Source organism: Talpa occidentalis, unplaced genomic scaffold (genome assembly GCF_014898055.3).
Source record: "Talpa occidentalis isolate TD23 unplaced genomic scaffold, MPIMG_talOcc4v2.1 talOcc4.10, whole genome shotgun sequence".
NCBI lineage: Eukaryota > Metazoa > Chordata > Mammalia > Eulipotyphla > Talpidae > Talpa > Talpa occidentalis.
Window position 1 is genome coordinate 47,520,513 of NW_023600993.1, and position 16,859 is coordinate 47,537,371.

The 16,859-nt window shown below is 40.1% G+C and overlaps 1 protein-coding gene and 1 non-coding gene across 11 annotated transcripts in view; both read right to left on the bottom strand.

The window, feature by feature from the left end:
- Positions 1–16,859, bottom strand: part of MAGI1 (membrane associated guanylate kinase, WW and PDZ domain containing 1) — a 648,234-nt gene that overhangs the window by 36,040 nt on the left and 595,335 nt on the right. For all 10 annotated transcript variants that reach the window (XM_054695321.1, XM_054695326.1, XM_054695315.1 and 7 more), the window contains exon 13: positions 7,593–7,624. In XM_054695321.1, the coding sequence (XP_054551296.1) occupies positions 7,593–7,624 (32 nt within the window). The remainder of the gene's footprint in view (positions 1–7,592; positions 7,625–16,859) is intronic.
- On the bottom strand, positions 2,867–2,927 carry LOC119237746 (U7 small nuclear RNA). Its single transcript, XR_005123392.1, has one exon. It is a non-coding gene; the product is annotated as a U7 small nuclear RNA (small nuclear RNA).

Below are 16,859 nucleotides of genomic sequence, written 5' to 3' on the forward strand. Positions count from 1 at the left end.
TTTGGGGGAAGAAGAGGGTGACAAACATCACTACCCCATATTACCACCATTCTCTTTCCAGGACAAAGGGCTCAGCTCAGCTCTGCACAGCAGAACCTGGTTCTGCCGATTTCCAGTAATGTCACCCAACAGCAAATTTGGTTCTCAGGCTCATGTATCCAGTTTCTGCTTCCAGAAGGTCAATACATTTACCTTTTTGCTCCCCCCTCCCTGGAGACATGCTGAAGCTTTTCAGTCAGCAAATGTTCATGACAGATACGATCCCCATTCTCTTTGGCAGGTGCACCGGAATTTGCTTTTCTCTTCATTGTGCTTCTCAACTATAAATGAGCATGTGTAGCAACGGTTCATTTTTGGTGTGAACACATGCTAGCATAAAATGAAAAAATAGTGGGATTCAGGGAGGATTTTCTTCTCCCCATATCTTTGTATTTTCCAGTATTGCTTACTTTTTATTTTTATAATACACAAGGAATTCTTTTTAATCAAGAAAAAATTTAAAGCTCTTCACTTTCAAATGGATCTTGGTAAGTAAAATTAATGGGGAAATGTTACGTCCTTTTTTTTTTTTTTTTTTTTTTACATTTTGGTAGCATTTTGGTAGCATTTTGGCTTTGTTCACCTCTTGGTGGGGGGAGCAGATATTTTAAGTGAAAAGCAAATCATGCAATAGAAAGTATGTCTGAGTTTACCCTGAGAGTTACAGCCCTCCTTCAAATACACTCTCTACTGTGTGAGTAGCACATCCAGATTGTGGGGTCAGTCCACGGACACTAAATTTATTTCACAGTTAAAGTCAGTCTCTCACCCTTGAAGTTCTAGCCTCCTTCCCCTTGAGCTTGCTCTTCACAAGGTCTTAAGACCCCCAGATTGAGTCTCACTGCAGGTTGACTGAACTTGAAGTTGTTCTGGAGTCCCTGGAAGTCCGTTTTAACTTTCTCCCTTATTCTCTCTTCCTAAACTGGAGACAATTATTTTCTTGCCACCCTGCCCCAATGAGAGAGGTTGATCAAAGGACAAAGCCTTTCTTCTGCATTAAAAGCACACATGCTTTGCACACATACTCACAAATGCAGGCACGCAGATCCTGTGTCACCTTGTTAGTTTCTGAGACACCTTCATGGCTATGTTAACAGATCTCTGACATGAGGACTTAGAAAGCTTTAGTTTTACTGAAGAGATGGCTCTGCCATAACCAGAGTGTGCAAAGTCTACAAGAAATGGTTTAGGCTACTTTTTAAATTTTAACACCTTTTCTCACCTCCCTAATAAATGACTCACAGAGGTCCAGTGTAACACAAAATGACAGATACAATCTGGAATGAGTTTGCAAAACTGCCTTTCAATCATACTGTACTTCTGCATCCCTTTTAAAATCACCTAATCTTTCCTAAATATGGAAGATAATAGTAAAGCAGCAGACTGAGACTATGCTAGAAATTATGCCACCGCTGAACAATCACTATATGGCACATTAGAACCTACAAGAATGGGCTAAAAGCACTTTAATTTGGAAGCTTTTTGGATTTGCCCCCGATAAGACTTAACTTCATATTTCTTCCCAAGGTCAGTTATGAGGACTACTTAATTTGAGATGAACTCCATATTTACTATATTGGTGGCACTCTGGGTTTTCCTAGCTATGCTCTGTGTGTGTTTTGAAAAGTTCAAAATGTGCCTTTTTATTTTCTGTGAACATGCTAACTAGCTCTGCCATTGTCTTTTATTTGGTTAAAGCCTAGAAATGTCCAGGAGAAAAGTCCTGTGTGTGTGTGTATATATATATATCTCACTTAAACTAAAGTCAACTTGTACATCTCTTCAGCAGTCTGAAATACTTCCCCAAAGATTTGGGCATGAGAACAAATTCACTTCTAAACTAGTTCTAGCACAGGATCATATTTGCATCTAATTTGATTTTGTCTTTTGCCTCATATTTCTAGGTAAGAATGTAGCCTGAAGGCTGGTATCTATAGTAAAAAAGACTTTCACGTCTGTTAAAGTAATGTATGCTATCTAAGGACATGGCCAGAGGACATACCTACTGCACCACTGACAGAGCATCCAGACTGTACTCTCCTGCGTAACTCCTGCAACTTATTGATTAACTCACCCAATAAGCACATACTGAGTAACTATGTGAGTCAGATTATGAGATGTATAATGTATTATTAAGAAAGAAGTTACCTGAATGCTTAGAATTTATCAGAGAATGCATCTAAGCATATGTGTGTATGTAGAGGTGTAGATGGATAATAACCAAATAATGATAACATGCTGATAAACTACTGCAATGTCCTTTGATAGGTGATATGAAGAAGCAAACAGGCGATTAGGCTGTGTGAACAACAGACGGAAACCTAGCAAGACAACAAGGAAACGGTTGGTCTCAGTGAACAGACCAAATAAGGCAAGGGTCTTGTGCACTAGTTAAAGAATTTGGGTTTCAATTTTATTTCATGGGAGGAAAAATCATCAGTGAATTTAAAGCAGGGATATGCCAGGAGTCAACTGATTTCCAGAGAGTTGGCTGCTATCTGGGAACATGAGTAGGGAGGCGTGAAAGCAGCTAGCTACCCAGGAGGTTCTTGTGTGTACATGTGTGGGGTCCAAGGTGGCTGAGACTTGGGGAGTAGTGACAAAGGACAAATATGAATGCTGTCAAAAGACATTTTGGTCCCAAACTCAATAGATATTGCACAGATGAACTAGTGGTAAGGGGGAGGAGTAGATCTCAGAAACATAGATATCCACCCCCCCAGGTCTCTGCTTCAGGAATTAGCTGGAAAGGCATCCCATATTGAAGTGGATATTTCCAGCATTATCTGTCATCACCACTTTTTTTTTTTTTTTTGGTTCATTTGTTTTTGGTTCTTCTAGTGAGGGCCGGAGAACCTGCTAGACAAAATCTAAGAGTTGTAACACTTATTGTGGTATTTTTGAAACAAGATTTTTATTTGTAAATATCAAATCAGTGCCAATGATGAAGAAAGAAATGGACTTAATTTTGAAAGCTCCATACAAGTCCTTACAAGTCCTTAACCACACACTAGCCATGAACTTGTGCCTTAAGACCTTTTAAAATAAAACTACCAACATCCCTAAAACATGATTCTCTTTCTACTGGCTGCCCAAGGAATTCAGTAAGACACAATGGTTTTTTTTTTTAATGGAAATGGCAGGGGTTGGCGGGGGGAGAAATCAGCTCATCGGTATTGCACAGAATGATTTCAAAATGGAGGTGCTTATAAAGTGAGCTGAAAATATTTGCTCAGAGAAGCAAATGAATACAGACAGCACTTAGGAGCTTAAATGATGAAAAGAATTCATGTGGCTTAAAAATGACAAATCGATCCATTTTAAAGCAAAATTATTTACAGTTCACTTATCTGCCAAGACTGAAGGCCACTGCAGAGATTTACATGGACAACAGGGAAAATTCCAAGTGCAGATGAGATATTAGGCCAATGTCATTAAAGGTTGTATGAAGATAAACCAAAGCAGAGGTGGGTCCTTCCTTTTGTCTCTTTCTTTTACCATTTATGGGGCTAGGTCAACTTATTTCTTCCAAAATGGCAGTTGAGATGAGTTCATTATTAAGAAAAGGAAGGTATCCATTGGCTATAAAATGTATTTCCGTTCCCACTGAAGACTGTAGAGGAATCAACTATAACAGTGAAGTCTATTTTCTAGACTATTTTCTAGAGTTTATTTTCTAGAGTTCCAAGGGGTTGAGAGTGTGAGCAGCTGTAAGAGGTGAGTGGTGAGGAGACCTGCTTAAATAACCCTCCTTCTTCTTCCAGTCAGGTGGGGGATCTTTGGTAGGTTGTACCATTGACCTTGTTGTTGCACAAGTGGCATTAAGTACTGAGACAACTGAGAGTTTGAGCAAGAGGCAGCATCCCTAAGCTTGGATCATTCAGGCCAGGTCATTCACTGAGCACATTGCCTAAGAGATCTTTCTATCAAACCTTTTAAATGAATAGATGTTAGCAATGTCCATAGCATTCCTCCCAGGGGACACGAACAGAGGACAAGGGAACAGAAAGCTGTCAACGTTGCTGTCTTTCTGTGTGCTGCATCTGCTACAAAGAGGGGGTTGTAAAGACTGCCTTGCCCACCTTTCAGTGCCCCCTATGTGAAAACTTGGTGTGACAGTTTTTAATAACTGGGAAATGTTGGCTCCTTAGTGACTATGCTATGTTTCCTTGCTCTGACCATCATAGCTAAGCAAATAATGTGATTTCCTATGTTGCTCAGGTTGCTGGGGAACTCAGAAGAATTCTAAAATTCAATCACAGCATCTAACTCAATCTTGGGTCTTTTTATGACCTGTCAATGTGGTTATTGTCTGTCCTCAGTTCCATGAAAGCAGGAGTGTTTTCTGTATAGTTTCTGTTATATACAAGCACTAGTTCTGGCCCATAGAAGATACTCAATAAATACTTTCTGATGTAACAAATGGATAAAACAATGAACCCTTTTTTGATAGGAGCAGTCAATAAATCATTTGTTAGCTCCAAGAAGAAGGTACCAGGATGACCTTACTTATTTCAAAATTTCCAGTGTCTCACAACAACCCAGACACTTGATAGATTCTTAATAATAATTTGCTGAATAAATGGATGGAGATACGAAAGATGAATATATGGATATATGAAGGGATAGATGATGGGTGGAAAAATGGACATATGGAGGAAGGAGGAGAAGAAATAGTTGGAAAGAGCTAGTGAGGAAACACAGGTGAGCATTAATTTAAAACTCAGGGTTACATGTGATATTTAGAGCTTTAAATTCTCACACATTTAGACCAACAGTTTCAGTTAAATAATTTTCTGGTCATGATGATTAAATTGGGCCACAGAATCAGTTTCCCACTGAGGTCTAAAACCTGACAGCAAATATGTCTTATTATTGTCTCTCCCATTTGGCAGAAAAATTCCTGATGCTATAGAAGTCCAAGTTATCAAATTAATACAATTTTATTAAGACACTACCATTATCCCCAAGGAGTATATAAACCATAAATTCAGCATTTAAGCAAAATCTAGTAGGTGAAATTGCTTGTTAAGAGCAAGCTATAGAGGCTACCCAGAAGGGGAAACAAGATCAAAAAGATAAGTCCTTCTGTTCTAATAAAAACCCAACTACTTAATTATTGAAAACCTTAAAAAAAAAAAAAAAGGTCTGAGGGCAAAAAGAAGCTGTCAGTCACATGAACAAGCCAACAATGTCAGAAGCCTCTGGGAGAAAATAAAAACTGCGGTCCTGGGTTAAGACTGTGTATCACAGAGTTTATGACACATGTGAGTCCAGCACAGCCCAGGCACAATCAGTGTGTGCATCTTGTTATGCACATAGCCTACCTAATGGACCCCACCTGTCACTATGGGAGTGGCTTTCTGGAACCATGACATATAGCATCCCCATGGATCACCTCTGACCTCACCAGAAAAATTCCATAGTCATCTGTCTCTCTGGCAGGACATCATCAAAATTCAAACTGGGAAAGGGAAACAGCTTTAACCCACCTGTACAGAGCTCCCGCTGACCACAGATGTTAGCAAGGCTTTATTGGCAACACAGACCTTGGCTGGTATCCCCCAAATTTTGCACAGCAGTTGCCAGAGTAAGCCAGCAATGCTGTGAAAACCATCATCCCTGCTCTGGCACAGAAATCGGGTAAGGACAAGCCCCAAGCTGGGGACTCATTCTTTCTAATCCAGCAATACACCCGTCTCTTAGCTTGTGGTAATTAAGAGCCAGCAGACTGTGGGCAAAGCAGTTAAGAGAGCTTTTTTCCTAGGAATGTAGCCTGAGTAATTGGTTTGCAGCTTGCTCATGGCATGGCTTTTACAAAAATAAACTGTCATAGGGAATTCTCTTAACAGGTTTAGTGATTGTAGGCTCAATACCTGTTTGAGACCCTTTGAGTTCAATTTTAGAATTCCAGAACACATTGGGGAAGAAGAGATGCAAATGAATCTACAAAAAGCCTCTTGCATAGTAAGTTTAAATAGGATGCAAGATAGGACTCCTTGCTACCTGATGTCATGTTGCTTGTGTACAACAACTGTATCTCCCCCAGTATGCTCTGTGTCAAGACTCCATTCCATATGGGTATGTAAAATCAGTCCATGTATTTTGCAGCATGGTTGAGGGTAAGGAAAAAAGGGAATGGCTCCCATGAATTCAAGCTCATGTGTCATGTCTTCCAGGTTGGTTCCTGTTTTTCGGAGGCTGAATAGGTTTCTGACTATGACCCAGGGTTGAGGACACACGGAGAAACACACACACACACACACACACACACACACACACACACACACACTCAACATTCTTTGGCATCTCTGTGGTTCCAATGTGGGCACCAACCAGCACTTTTCTGCCTGGACATTAACACAAACTGACAAGGGACGCAGCTCTGAAGTCACATGTTTCAATCACCACGACACTATGGCACTGGAATCACATCAATTATTGCAGGTTTTTCTCTTTGTAGGACTTAGGAGGAGAACTTAAGAATGCAGGAAGCTCCCTATCTCATCTCCTTAATAAACTTCTGTCTCTCTCTGACAGATCTGGAGACAGGTGGAAAGAATTCAGCTGCAGCATCATGAGCTGCAAAGTTTTAAAGGTTTTCTTTTTCCCGTGTGGCAGAAAGCTGAAATTTTTCCTCCCCCAAAAATTCTAAGCCACATGGAAGACTAGCTCGTTATACTAATGTGAATGAATTGGGAAGCCTCTTCCACCTGGATCAATTTTATAGGCATTGGAGTTCCAATTTTGAGTTTTTAAGTAGCATTTTAATTTGTTGTTAGTGCCCCGGGAGCAGAAGCTCACACCACCAAGCAAAACACTACCAGCCTCTAAGCTATTAGCTAACACGTCAACTAGGTAATGCATCTTCAGGGAAACCAGATTAGAAAGGACAGCAAAACATTGATTTTTTTTTTTTAAAGAATCCTATACCTGCAGCATAATGCTGCTAAAGCTTGCAAAACAACAAAGGACATTTCCACGGCAAAGAAATGTCTTATTCTCAGTGCTGGGGCAGGGGACACTGTTCCAACCGAGCATGGACACAGACACGGGGCAGAGCAATTCTTCCTTAAACCCATAGGCTTTTAAATTCTGTAAATAATTCATCACCCAGTGCATAAGAAAGCTCTGAGAGCGATCTAGCCATGTGAAAGGCTGGAAACACCAGTTGAGAGCAATGCTACCTAGGAAGCAGGTGGAGCTTTTTTCTCCACCTCCCAAAGGAAACAATAGCATTTCTATCAAGTTAAAACATCCAAGAAAACTCATCCTTTTGAATGAGAGTTAGGATGCATTTACATAGCGAAGACTTCAAACATGCATTCTTAATCCTGGCTCCTGCAGCCTGGCCACAAATCATTAGGCAGTTAAAGACAAGTCCAAATACATTCGATACCAAACGGATCCCCAGAACTTAATATAATAAGCTCCGGCTCCCCCATTCACTCAAAAATACATACAGTGAAGTCAAGCCAGAAGGCACCCCTCCCACCCCCACCCTCCCACCCCCCCACGCCCAAACAAGCACCAAGTAACTGATAAGTCCTTACCGACTTTGGGCTCTTCTTGGGAACTGGAAGCCCTGGAAAAAATGCAACAAGGAGGGGAGGGGGAAGAAATCATTAGCATATAAATGTTACCTTTTCCTTAAAGAACAATCCCCAGGTGTTTCATGGCAACCTAGCCATCTGCAGAGTTATGTCAGATTTCTCCCCAGCATCGGAGTTACCAGGCTGTTCATATCGAATCAAAGCAGAGGGAGGAGGAGACCGAGAGGCAGGAGATCTATCTGCATTAGCTATGCTGACTTGTACTGCAGCAGCCTGGAGGCTGGGAAAAGAAATTCACAGACCTCAGCGGCCTGGGAAATTGAACACTTGGACAGAATCTCAAATGCTCTTCTGGATTAAGAGAGACTTAACTTACAATTAAGTCCAGGATATTTCCTTTCTATATGATCCACTTGTCAATTGAAGCGGACCAATCAGGACAGAGGGAGGGGTGTGTATATTTAGTTTCAGAGGAGTACATGGTTAAAATTAAAAAAAAATTTTTTGGTTCCTTTTTTCCCCTCTGTCTTTCAAGAGAGGAAATGCCTTCCTTATTTGGATGAGCTGAACACCAAAACAAAGACGGATTTTTTTCTTTTGCTACCACACAATACAAATGCAAGTCAGTCTAAAGGCCCCCTCCAGATCATCAGCACACCTCTCGGATGTATGCCAGTCTTCCAAGCAAACTCCGATTCAGCTTGTAGGAATGGACTCCGGGTGGGATTAGGGAATGCAGGTTGGGAGGGAGAAAGAGAAATTTCACCAACCTGAGTGGAAAAAGATAATAATGGAGAAGGACAAAGGCAGAGGAGACAAAGGTGGTCAGGGAATCTGGCTGGCTCTTCCCAAACCCTGTCCTTAAGTGGGAGGGGGAGGACTGGAAGGCACCACTGATCTCTCACTTCTAGGAAACTCAGCAGCTATTAGGGACAGACTTATGGGAAATCTCCCACCGGGAGAGTACAGCAAAGGGAGGTTAGAAAGGAAAATAAAAGCACCAATTATTGGTGTTCCAAAAGTAACATTTCTGCAAGTTGCCCTTTCATTTTTAATATTTGATTTCAGCAAGGGTTTGAATGCAAAAGGCAGATGCCATCTGTAGTAGGCTCTGGAATCTGATGATTCTGCACTGGAAACTTTAATTTTTTTTTTGGAAAATGATCCCTAGGGAGATTTCCAGTCTTGGAAGTGACTCGTCAAACCATGAGCCAGGATAAGTTCAGTGCAAGTAACGTGAGGCAAAAGAAGTGGGTGAGTGGGAGTAGGAGGAAGCCACCTCCAGACGCACTGCTAAGGTGCCCACTGTGAGTGGGGCGTGACAGGGATTACGCCTCCTCGCCAGGCTCATCTCATCACCAAAATGAGGTCAGCATGGTCTGACAGAATGGTTCTCACACTTCAGAATGCGTAAGGAGCACTTGGCAGCTTGTTAAATACGTACAATCCCAGGTCCCTCCCTCAAGGCCAGGAATCTGAAATACACGCCAGGAGATTCTGAAATAGGAGGTCTAAGGACCACACTTAAAGAAATTATGATACAGTTGAAGGAGGAACATTCTTTCAAGTCAGACAAACTCAGATAGGCAACCTCAGTTGAGTTGCTTCAGTTTCTCAATTTATAATATAGAGATAAAAAGACTCAGTTTGCAAGACAGCTATAATAATTCAAGAAAAGGTATGAAAGTATACCTGGTAAAAAGTAGCCTCGACTTCCAGCCCGTTTGCCTTCCTTTGCTTAATTTATACCATTCAGAAAGGAAGTGGTTAGGACTACCTTGCTCTATCCAGAGACAATGAATGCTAAGTACATTAAAATATAAGATAATATTATAGGGGAATTATTTTCCCTATGGAGGAGAATTAGTATGTTGAGCAATTTAGATATTTTATTATGCTTGAAAATAATTATTGGGTGTTTTTATTTGTTCATTAAAGAATCCATCAAGTTATATTAATGTGAATTACTGTATCTACTTTAAATTATATTACATCTTTAAATGTAGATTTTTCTATAATTTAGATTGATCTCCTTAGAATTGAAATAAGCAAGATTTCACCAGAGCTAGATTTTACAGGACTTGATTTCACTTGGGATTACCATGACAAGCAACAAAAATTTGCAAACAATCTCCAACTAGGAGGAGAAGCCAAGGAAAATGGCTTCAATCCACACTCTGCTAATTATGGGTAAGACTGGTGATCTTAAATTCCTTGATTCTTGTAATTTTCATACATAAAACACAGGCACTTTTCATTCTCTACCTGAAAGATAATTCAAGGCTGCAGGTACAAGGAAGCTCAATGTAGCACTGTTGACTTGAAGGAAATCTAGAAACGAGTTCTGAATATACCATGGGATGGCAGGCACTTAAGCAGTCTGCAGAGGTTAAGTGGAATGAGCTATCTCTATGGGTCACAACATGGACAGTCTCCAAAACATAATTTTGAGTGGAAAACAGCAAACTCCAGAATGAGGAGGCAGGCAGAGCCTGGTGTTAAATGCACCCAAACACACGCACAGCATTCACCTTCCACAACCATGTCCAACTGCTAACTGGGCTACTTCTAGTGGAAGGAGAGGCACACATGGAAGGGGCTAACTGAAGACCTTAATTTAGAGTTCTTTTTTAAGAACTTCACATTTTGCTGAGGCGATGAAACATTAATTTCATATAAACATTAACAGCCCTTCTGTTAATTATACATTACCACCCAGCCTGAAACATACTGGGGCAACCAGTTAAGGTCTGTTTTCTCTGAGGAAGCACTTCATGGAACATTCCAGAAGGCCCCTGCTCCATTTCTACAATAGATTGTATAGATCAAAAAGATTTTTTTAAATTTAAAGACGAATTTGCTCCTATTTGCTAGGCACTTGCCGAATCCCTCTTTTTAAAAAGCCACACCTTTGACAGTAATGAAACTGGCTACAAATTGATACTTACAAAGTCAAAAATCAAGAGACACCAGTTGACTGCTTTTTAAAAAAAGGTATCGGCGATGTGTTTTTGAGTCCATAGTGTTATTAAATCTTAAAATATGAATCCAGAACAAACCATATGATTAAAATTTAAATTAATTTTATCCAAATCTATTCAGGTGGAAGAGAAGAGTTAAGACACATAACGGAAAACACTAAAAAAAAATTACACTTTGGTAAAACTCTGCAAGGTCTAGAAATCACAGGATGTGGCTCTTTGGCTGCAGTGAACTGAAGGTGAGAGAAAGCAGTGGGATCCCACACTTCACAGCAGGGCAGTGGTTTTCCCAAGGACAAATGCAGACTTTGTGTTCCCAGGGGCAGCAGGAAGCTAGGGAAGTTGCTGAAACCATGTCACATGTGAAGCATATGGGCAGAAACAGTACCTACTAAATGGGCTCATCTGGTCCCTGCACCCTGAGGAAGACGAGTTTTGAGAAGAATCAGAAGCGTGCATGGATGGCACCATCTGCTCTTCAAGTTTTGAAGGTGGCAAATGCCACATCAAAGGGATCTTACAAAACTTTTACAGGGAAGTATACTTCGAAGTACAATCTACGGAAGTGAGAATAGTTTGGGAGCTGAAGTTCTAAAGTTTCCTATAAAAAGGTGTCCCTTTAGAGAAAACAAATGGTAAATTCTCTGCTAATAACTGGGATCAGACCAACTAACAATGAGGAGGAAGAATCTCTCTCCTTTTAAATATCAAGGTTGTAAACCATGCTACTGACTGACCATGTTCTCATATAAGTACATGGCAAAACTTTATCCTTGGTGAAGTGTTATAATGATTGTACACAAATAATTTATATGAAAAATGTGAAAATACAGCAGAATACACACACATATCTAAATATTTAGATACAAAATACTAGAGGGTCTAAAACTGTTCTTTTGGGTCATAGACTCGCAAATGGCTTTATTACACACATTTGGATCTTCTCAACGAAAGTTTCCTTATTTATTTATGAACTCTCACATACAAATGCCATCAACTGTCTATATTGCCTTTTTAGGTAAAATGAATACAGCATGTTTGAGAATTTTTTTTTAAAGATTTATTTTTTATTTATATAAGAGTTGGGGTGCAGGCTAGAGGCATGGAAGGGTGAGAGGATTCACCAGAGACAGAGTGGGGAGCAGAACAGGCAGACTGACTGAAATACACTGCTGAGGGGAGCAGCGGGCAAGACAGGAGAGGTCTGCCCCGCCATGTGGGTCTCTCCCTGGCGGGCCGGGAATTGAACCCAGGCTGCAGAGGCTGCAGACAGCTTCACAGTGCATGGGAGGGTGAGAGGATTTACCAGAGACAGAGTGGGGAGCAGAACAGGCAGATGGACCGAAAGCTGCTGAGGGGAGCAGCGGGCGAGACGGGAGAGGTCTGCCCCGCCATGCGGGTCTCTCCCTGGCGGGCCGGGAATTGAACCCACGCTACAGAGGCTGAGGACAGCTTCACAGCACTGCGCTCAACCCGCTGCGCCACCGGGGAGGCCCTGTTTGAGAATACCTCATTGTACTTTTAAAGCTCTAGAACCATCACTGACCTCTGTGTATTTCAAGAATTGCTTGCTTTTCCCAAAATGAATACGTACATACAGTTTCCTTAAGCACCCTGCTGAGATCAAGATTGTGTTCATTGCACGGACTAAATGGAAACAGCCAATCAGAAAAGCCAAGCTTTGCCACTTTGGCAATAAGATCACCATAACCTGAAATTGCTGGGAAAGAAACCAAACTTCCCCAGGACTAATTTTTTCTAGGTTCAAAGGAAGTAAGAATGCCAACTATCTGAAAGAATCAATTAAAAGCGTGCAAAGGACTTTGAAAGGGTAAATCCTAAAGTCACTGTCACATGCAAAGTGTCACATGCAAAGTGTCACAAGACAAAAATGTATTTTGTCATTGATTTTGGTATTTTTTATTGCGATAGTCATTCTCCTCTATACTTGCACTTGGTCTCTAGAATTGAGTATTTTAATGGCCACTCTGATTTACTCCTCAGCATCCTAACAAATGCTATGGTGCTGAATCACATGTTGTCGCACACATGGGATCCCTTAGCATTTTGCATCATGCTATTGCATTAAAAACTGCACTGAAATTGCATCAAAGAGCAGAGAAATGCTACACATATTTAGAAAAACAAGTTATTCATGAACACATTGAAAGTCACTTAAAGGAAAAGAATGAGAAGGTGGTCAGAGGTTAGTCCTAGATACCATGGTGGATAACACTATTCCTAAGTACGTTTTCATTTCAGAGCCCATAAGCCTTCTTTATCATCTGAGAAATCTATCAATACATAATGCTAAATGCAGAACTTAATAATGATAGTTGACTAATTCAGGAAACTCATCATTGTGAGTTTTTATTAAGGAAATAACTAGGGTCTTGCAAAATTTACATAAAAGATGTTCAATATAGTTATTTAAAGAAGGTAAAATTTGGAAACAATATGAACTTTCATAAACAGAGTACTAAGCAAACATCTTGTTATACCAGTCAGATAAAAAATTATGAATCCATTAAAAATGAGCTCAATCAAGAAAATTTAGTGAGGGGGGAAAGTGGTAATGATATCAGACATAGGATAAAATAGGATAAAAATACACAAAATAGGATAAAATAGGATAAAAATAGGATAAAAACTACACAAAGAACGTAACATTGTTAAAAAATTGGTGAACGTCTATATCCCAAGGTATATCATACACACAAAGACTAGAAATGTATTAAAATATTGTTTGTGAATTCTAGACTTAATAGGTGATTCGTGTTCTTATTTTCTGAATTTTCTAGATTTTTACATAGAGGATGGCAATAATCATAACAGCTAAGTATTCTAAGCAGTGCAGCCATACCAAGTGTGCTTGCACAATGGTATGTACTTAATGGTTTAGTGAACTATCAGATTAAGAAACAACTGGAGCTTGTTCTAGTTCTCTCTTGGCTCAGTGACTGACATTTCTACTCAAGTGTCTGCGCTACTAAATTACAAGGCCATGGTCTTGATTGAAAATGGGCTAAAAAGCTGTTCAAACCCCTTCAAAGAAAAGCTGTACAGAAGCACTCAATTTTGCATATAATTTCAAGTATCTGAAACCTTGACCTGTAACCTTGAGAGGTCACATTCTACTGTGGCCTATGAGTCTCAGCTTAAACCACCTTGTTTAAGCACATGGCTGTGATGTCACAGACGCAATTCCTAGGGTGAGGTTCACTTTAGCAAAGTGTGTAACTCTGTTAAGGAGAGCTCATATAAAACACTCTATCTGCAAATAGAGGGAATAATGATAAGGATCAAGTAGAAAGAGAAAAATGCCAGTGCTTGTTTCTCCTGCTTTCTTGGGAGGATGTAAAGGGCACATCAAAATAATTTTAAGGAGAGAAACTGCATTACAGCATACATATCAGAACAGTTATATTTATCAGCAAAATTGCTGCTGCATGAAAAAATAATGAACCCAATAGGCAATGCTTTTATTGGGGAGGAGGAGGAAGGATGGCGATGAATCCAAATACTAGAGAGTGTGAGATACAGATGTGGAGGAGTGCAGGAAAGAGAGTGAGCTGTGATTTCCCTGGCACTGCAGAATAGGTGATTATTTGACTGCAAACCAGTGACTCTAAACAATTAACATTAATGGCCGGTAGCCACTAAAGAAAACCATCTGCACCACTCTCTGCCAGCGAGTTTTTCATTTTTTTGGGTATTTTTAAATACAGAATACATAAACCATGAAATAAATTTAAATTGCCCTCACCTTACTGATAAAATGCTAAGGACAGTCAAGAAAACTGAAAAAGGAGGAATTAGTCAGCTCTAACTTTTCCTAGTGAGGACAGGAAGGGAAATCGGAAAAAATTCACTCACTCATTTAACCAAATTATGGCCTTCCACGTGCCAAGATCTGGCATGAAATAAAGCAATGCACAAGACCTACAACAACCTGTTTTCACAGTGCTTACATTCTGTGGGGAAACAATGAATTAACAACTTTGCAGATAATTTCAGAGTGATAACCTTGGTAAGGAGAATGAAGCAGGATAACGGAACAGGCTGCTCCAGGGGTGCAAAGCTCCTTTAGACTGGGTGGCCAAGCATGTCTTTCTTGAAGGGACAGAATCTAAGCTGAGACCTGAATCATGAGCAGGAACCAGCCATGTGACTATTCACCCACATGAGATTTATTGAGCTCCACCATATGCCTAGTGAAGCGTTACTGAAGAGATAAAAGTAAATCAGACATGGCCCTGACCTGCAAGAGTTCATAGCCTGTCTTAAAAGATAAAGAAGTGGAGCGAAGCAACAAAGTTGTACTTCAGTGTGGTCCATGCTAAGTGCCTCGACAGAAGGGAAGCACTGCTCTTGGAAAGAGTGTGAAGAAGTAGGCAAAGCGATGAGCTGATGAACTGAACATGGGAGGAAGGTCAGCATTTTTAATCATGAGGCTGGTGGTTGTGAGCAATATGCAAAGACTGATGCTTGACTGAATAACAACAATGACCTTTTTTTAGAAAGTTTTTTTTTTTTTAAAGCTAAATCTGTGTGCCAGCATACACTCAAGGCCAAGTTAAAACCAGAGTACATTGCATTGAATGACCTTACATACAGTATATATCACAAAATTGAATCCATAAAACAAAATGAAAAATGGTTCTAGTTTAGACATGTTGATTTTTTCTCCTTCCTCTGGCCAAATACCATTATCAACCCTGCGGTGTAATTTTTCAAAGTGAATATGATACCAGCTGCCAAGAACAGAAGCATCAGACCCAACGTCTCCCAGTAGATGAAGACATTCTTTCCTTGGGGGATCTACGGATGGTCATTATGAAATATTGTGACCTTCATAATTTAGAGAGATGGTGGACTTCAGATACCTGGATAAGCAGCTCCCAATGCAGTGTCAGTTGGCATTTTGTTAAGAAGATTAAGAATAGAGTTGTACAGCTTTACAGCCACGGAGAAGTCAGTTTCAATTACACAGTACATATAGCCTAATAAATATATCCTGAAGAGAAATAAATGGCTGGCCAGGCTGGTGGTTGTAATGGTTTACAGAGCCTTTCACCTCAAAGTCATGAGACTTGAACTGGCACAGGTGACGAGAGACCTGGAGTCATTAACATTCTGGACCACTCAAGCGCTTAGGTAAGATGGATGGGGTGTCATCATGCAATCCTAAGAGGCAAATGGTCACTTCAGATAACATGTCATTGAAATAACATGGAAGGTTCTATTGTTGTTGACTCAACACACATGGAGGGTACAAAACTTGGCTTCTCTTCTCATTTCTACAAAAAAAAAATCTTCAAAAGCAAGGGCTGAGTGCAAAAATAATAAGAATTGAGAGCTTGCCTCTGACACATATATTCTTCACAATTGCTATCTAAGTAATGAGATCATCCTGATTTTATAGACGAGAAAATTGAGGCACTGAAGGTTAAATAACATGGCCTAGGTAAAACAGTCACATGAGCAACCAAGAGGTGAGCTACTGACTGTTCTTTTCAACATTGAACTGTACATCTTGATTCAAAGGTGCTTAATCTATTTTGGATCATATCCCACAGGGAGGAACTAAAACAACAGTGTTTGTACATAGAAAATGTATTCATAGAATATTGTACATTCAGTTTCATGAGATATACAAAAGACCATCAATCAACGTAGGGGTGAATGGGCTGACGTACCTTGGGCTCATAACTGTTATGTGAATTTAGGAATTCTTAATACCCTCTGGGGTTTTACTCCCAGTCACATACCTAAATCATTGATCATCCAAGGATACACATGCTCAAGTATATCAAGACGGGTTTCTGATTTGGGGGCAATGAAGCAAGTGTACACAGTTAATGGGTTGGCTGGCTACTAGGTCCAATAAAGTACAGTTTCCCAAATATAGAGACTTCATCTAAGCTTGCAAATATATCCTGATAATACCTGATAACATTTTTTTTTAATTGGTGGAAGGAAAAGATGCCGAGAGTCAGAAGTAGAGTGTCATATGCCTTCTCTCGGGAAGAGGAAAGAAAAAAAACTGTTGAGTTAAAAAGATCAACCAATTTGTCACAATGTGCTAGAAGGTCAGTCTTTATTCTGCAGAGAATATTCCTAGCAAGATCTGCTTTTAAGGATGGAATTAAAGCCAGTTTCTGAAATGGTATGAGGAAAGCTCTCTAACTCCATGTGGGTTGAAAATATTTTGATTAGAGTATTTGGGTGTAGGGTCTTGCCTTGGTCTATAAAGGCTTCTGTCTGTGAGGAAGACTTCCCAGCT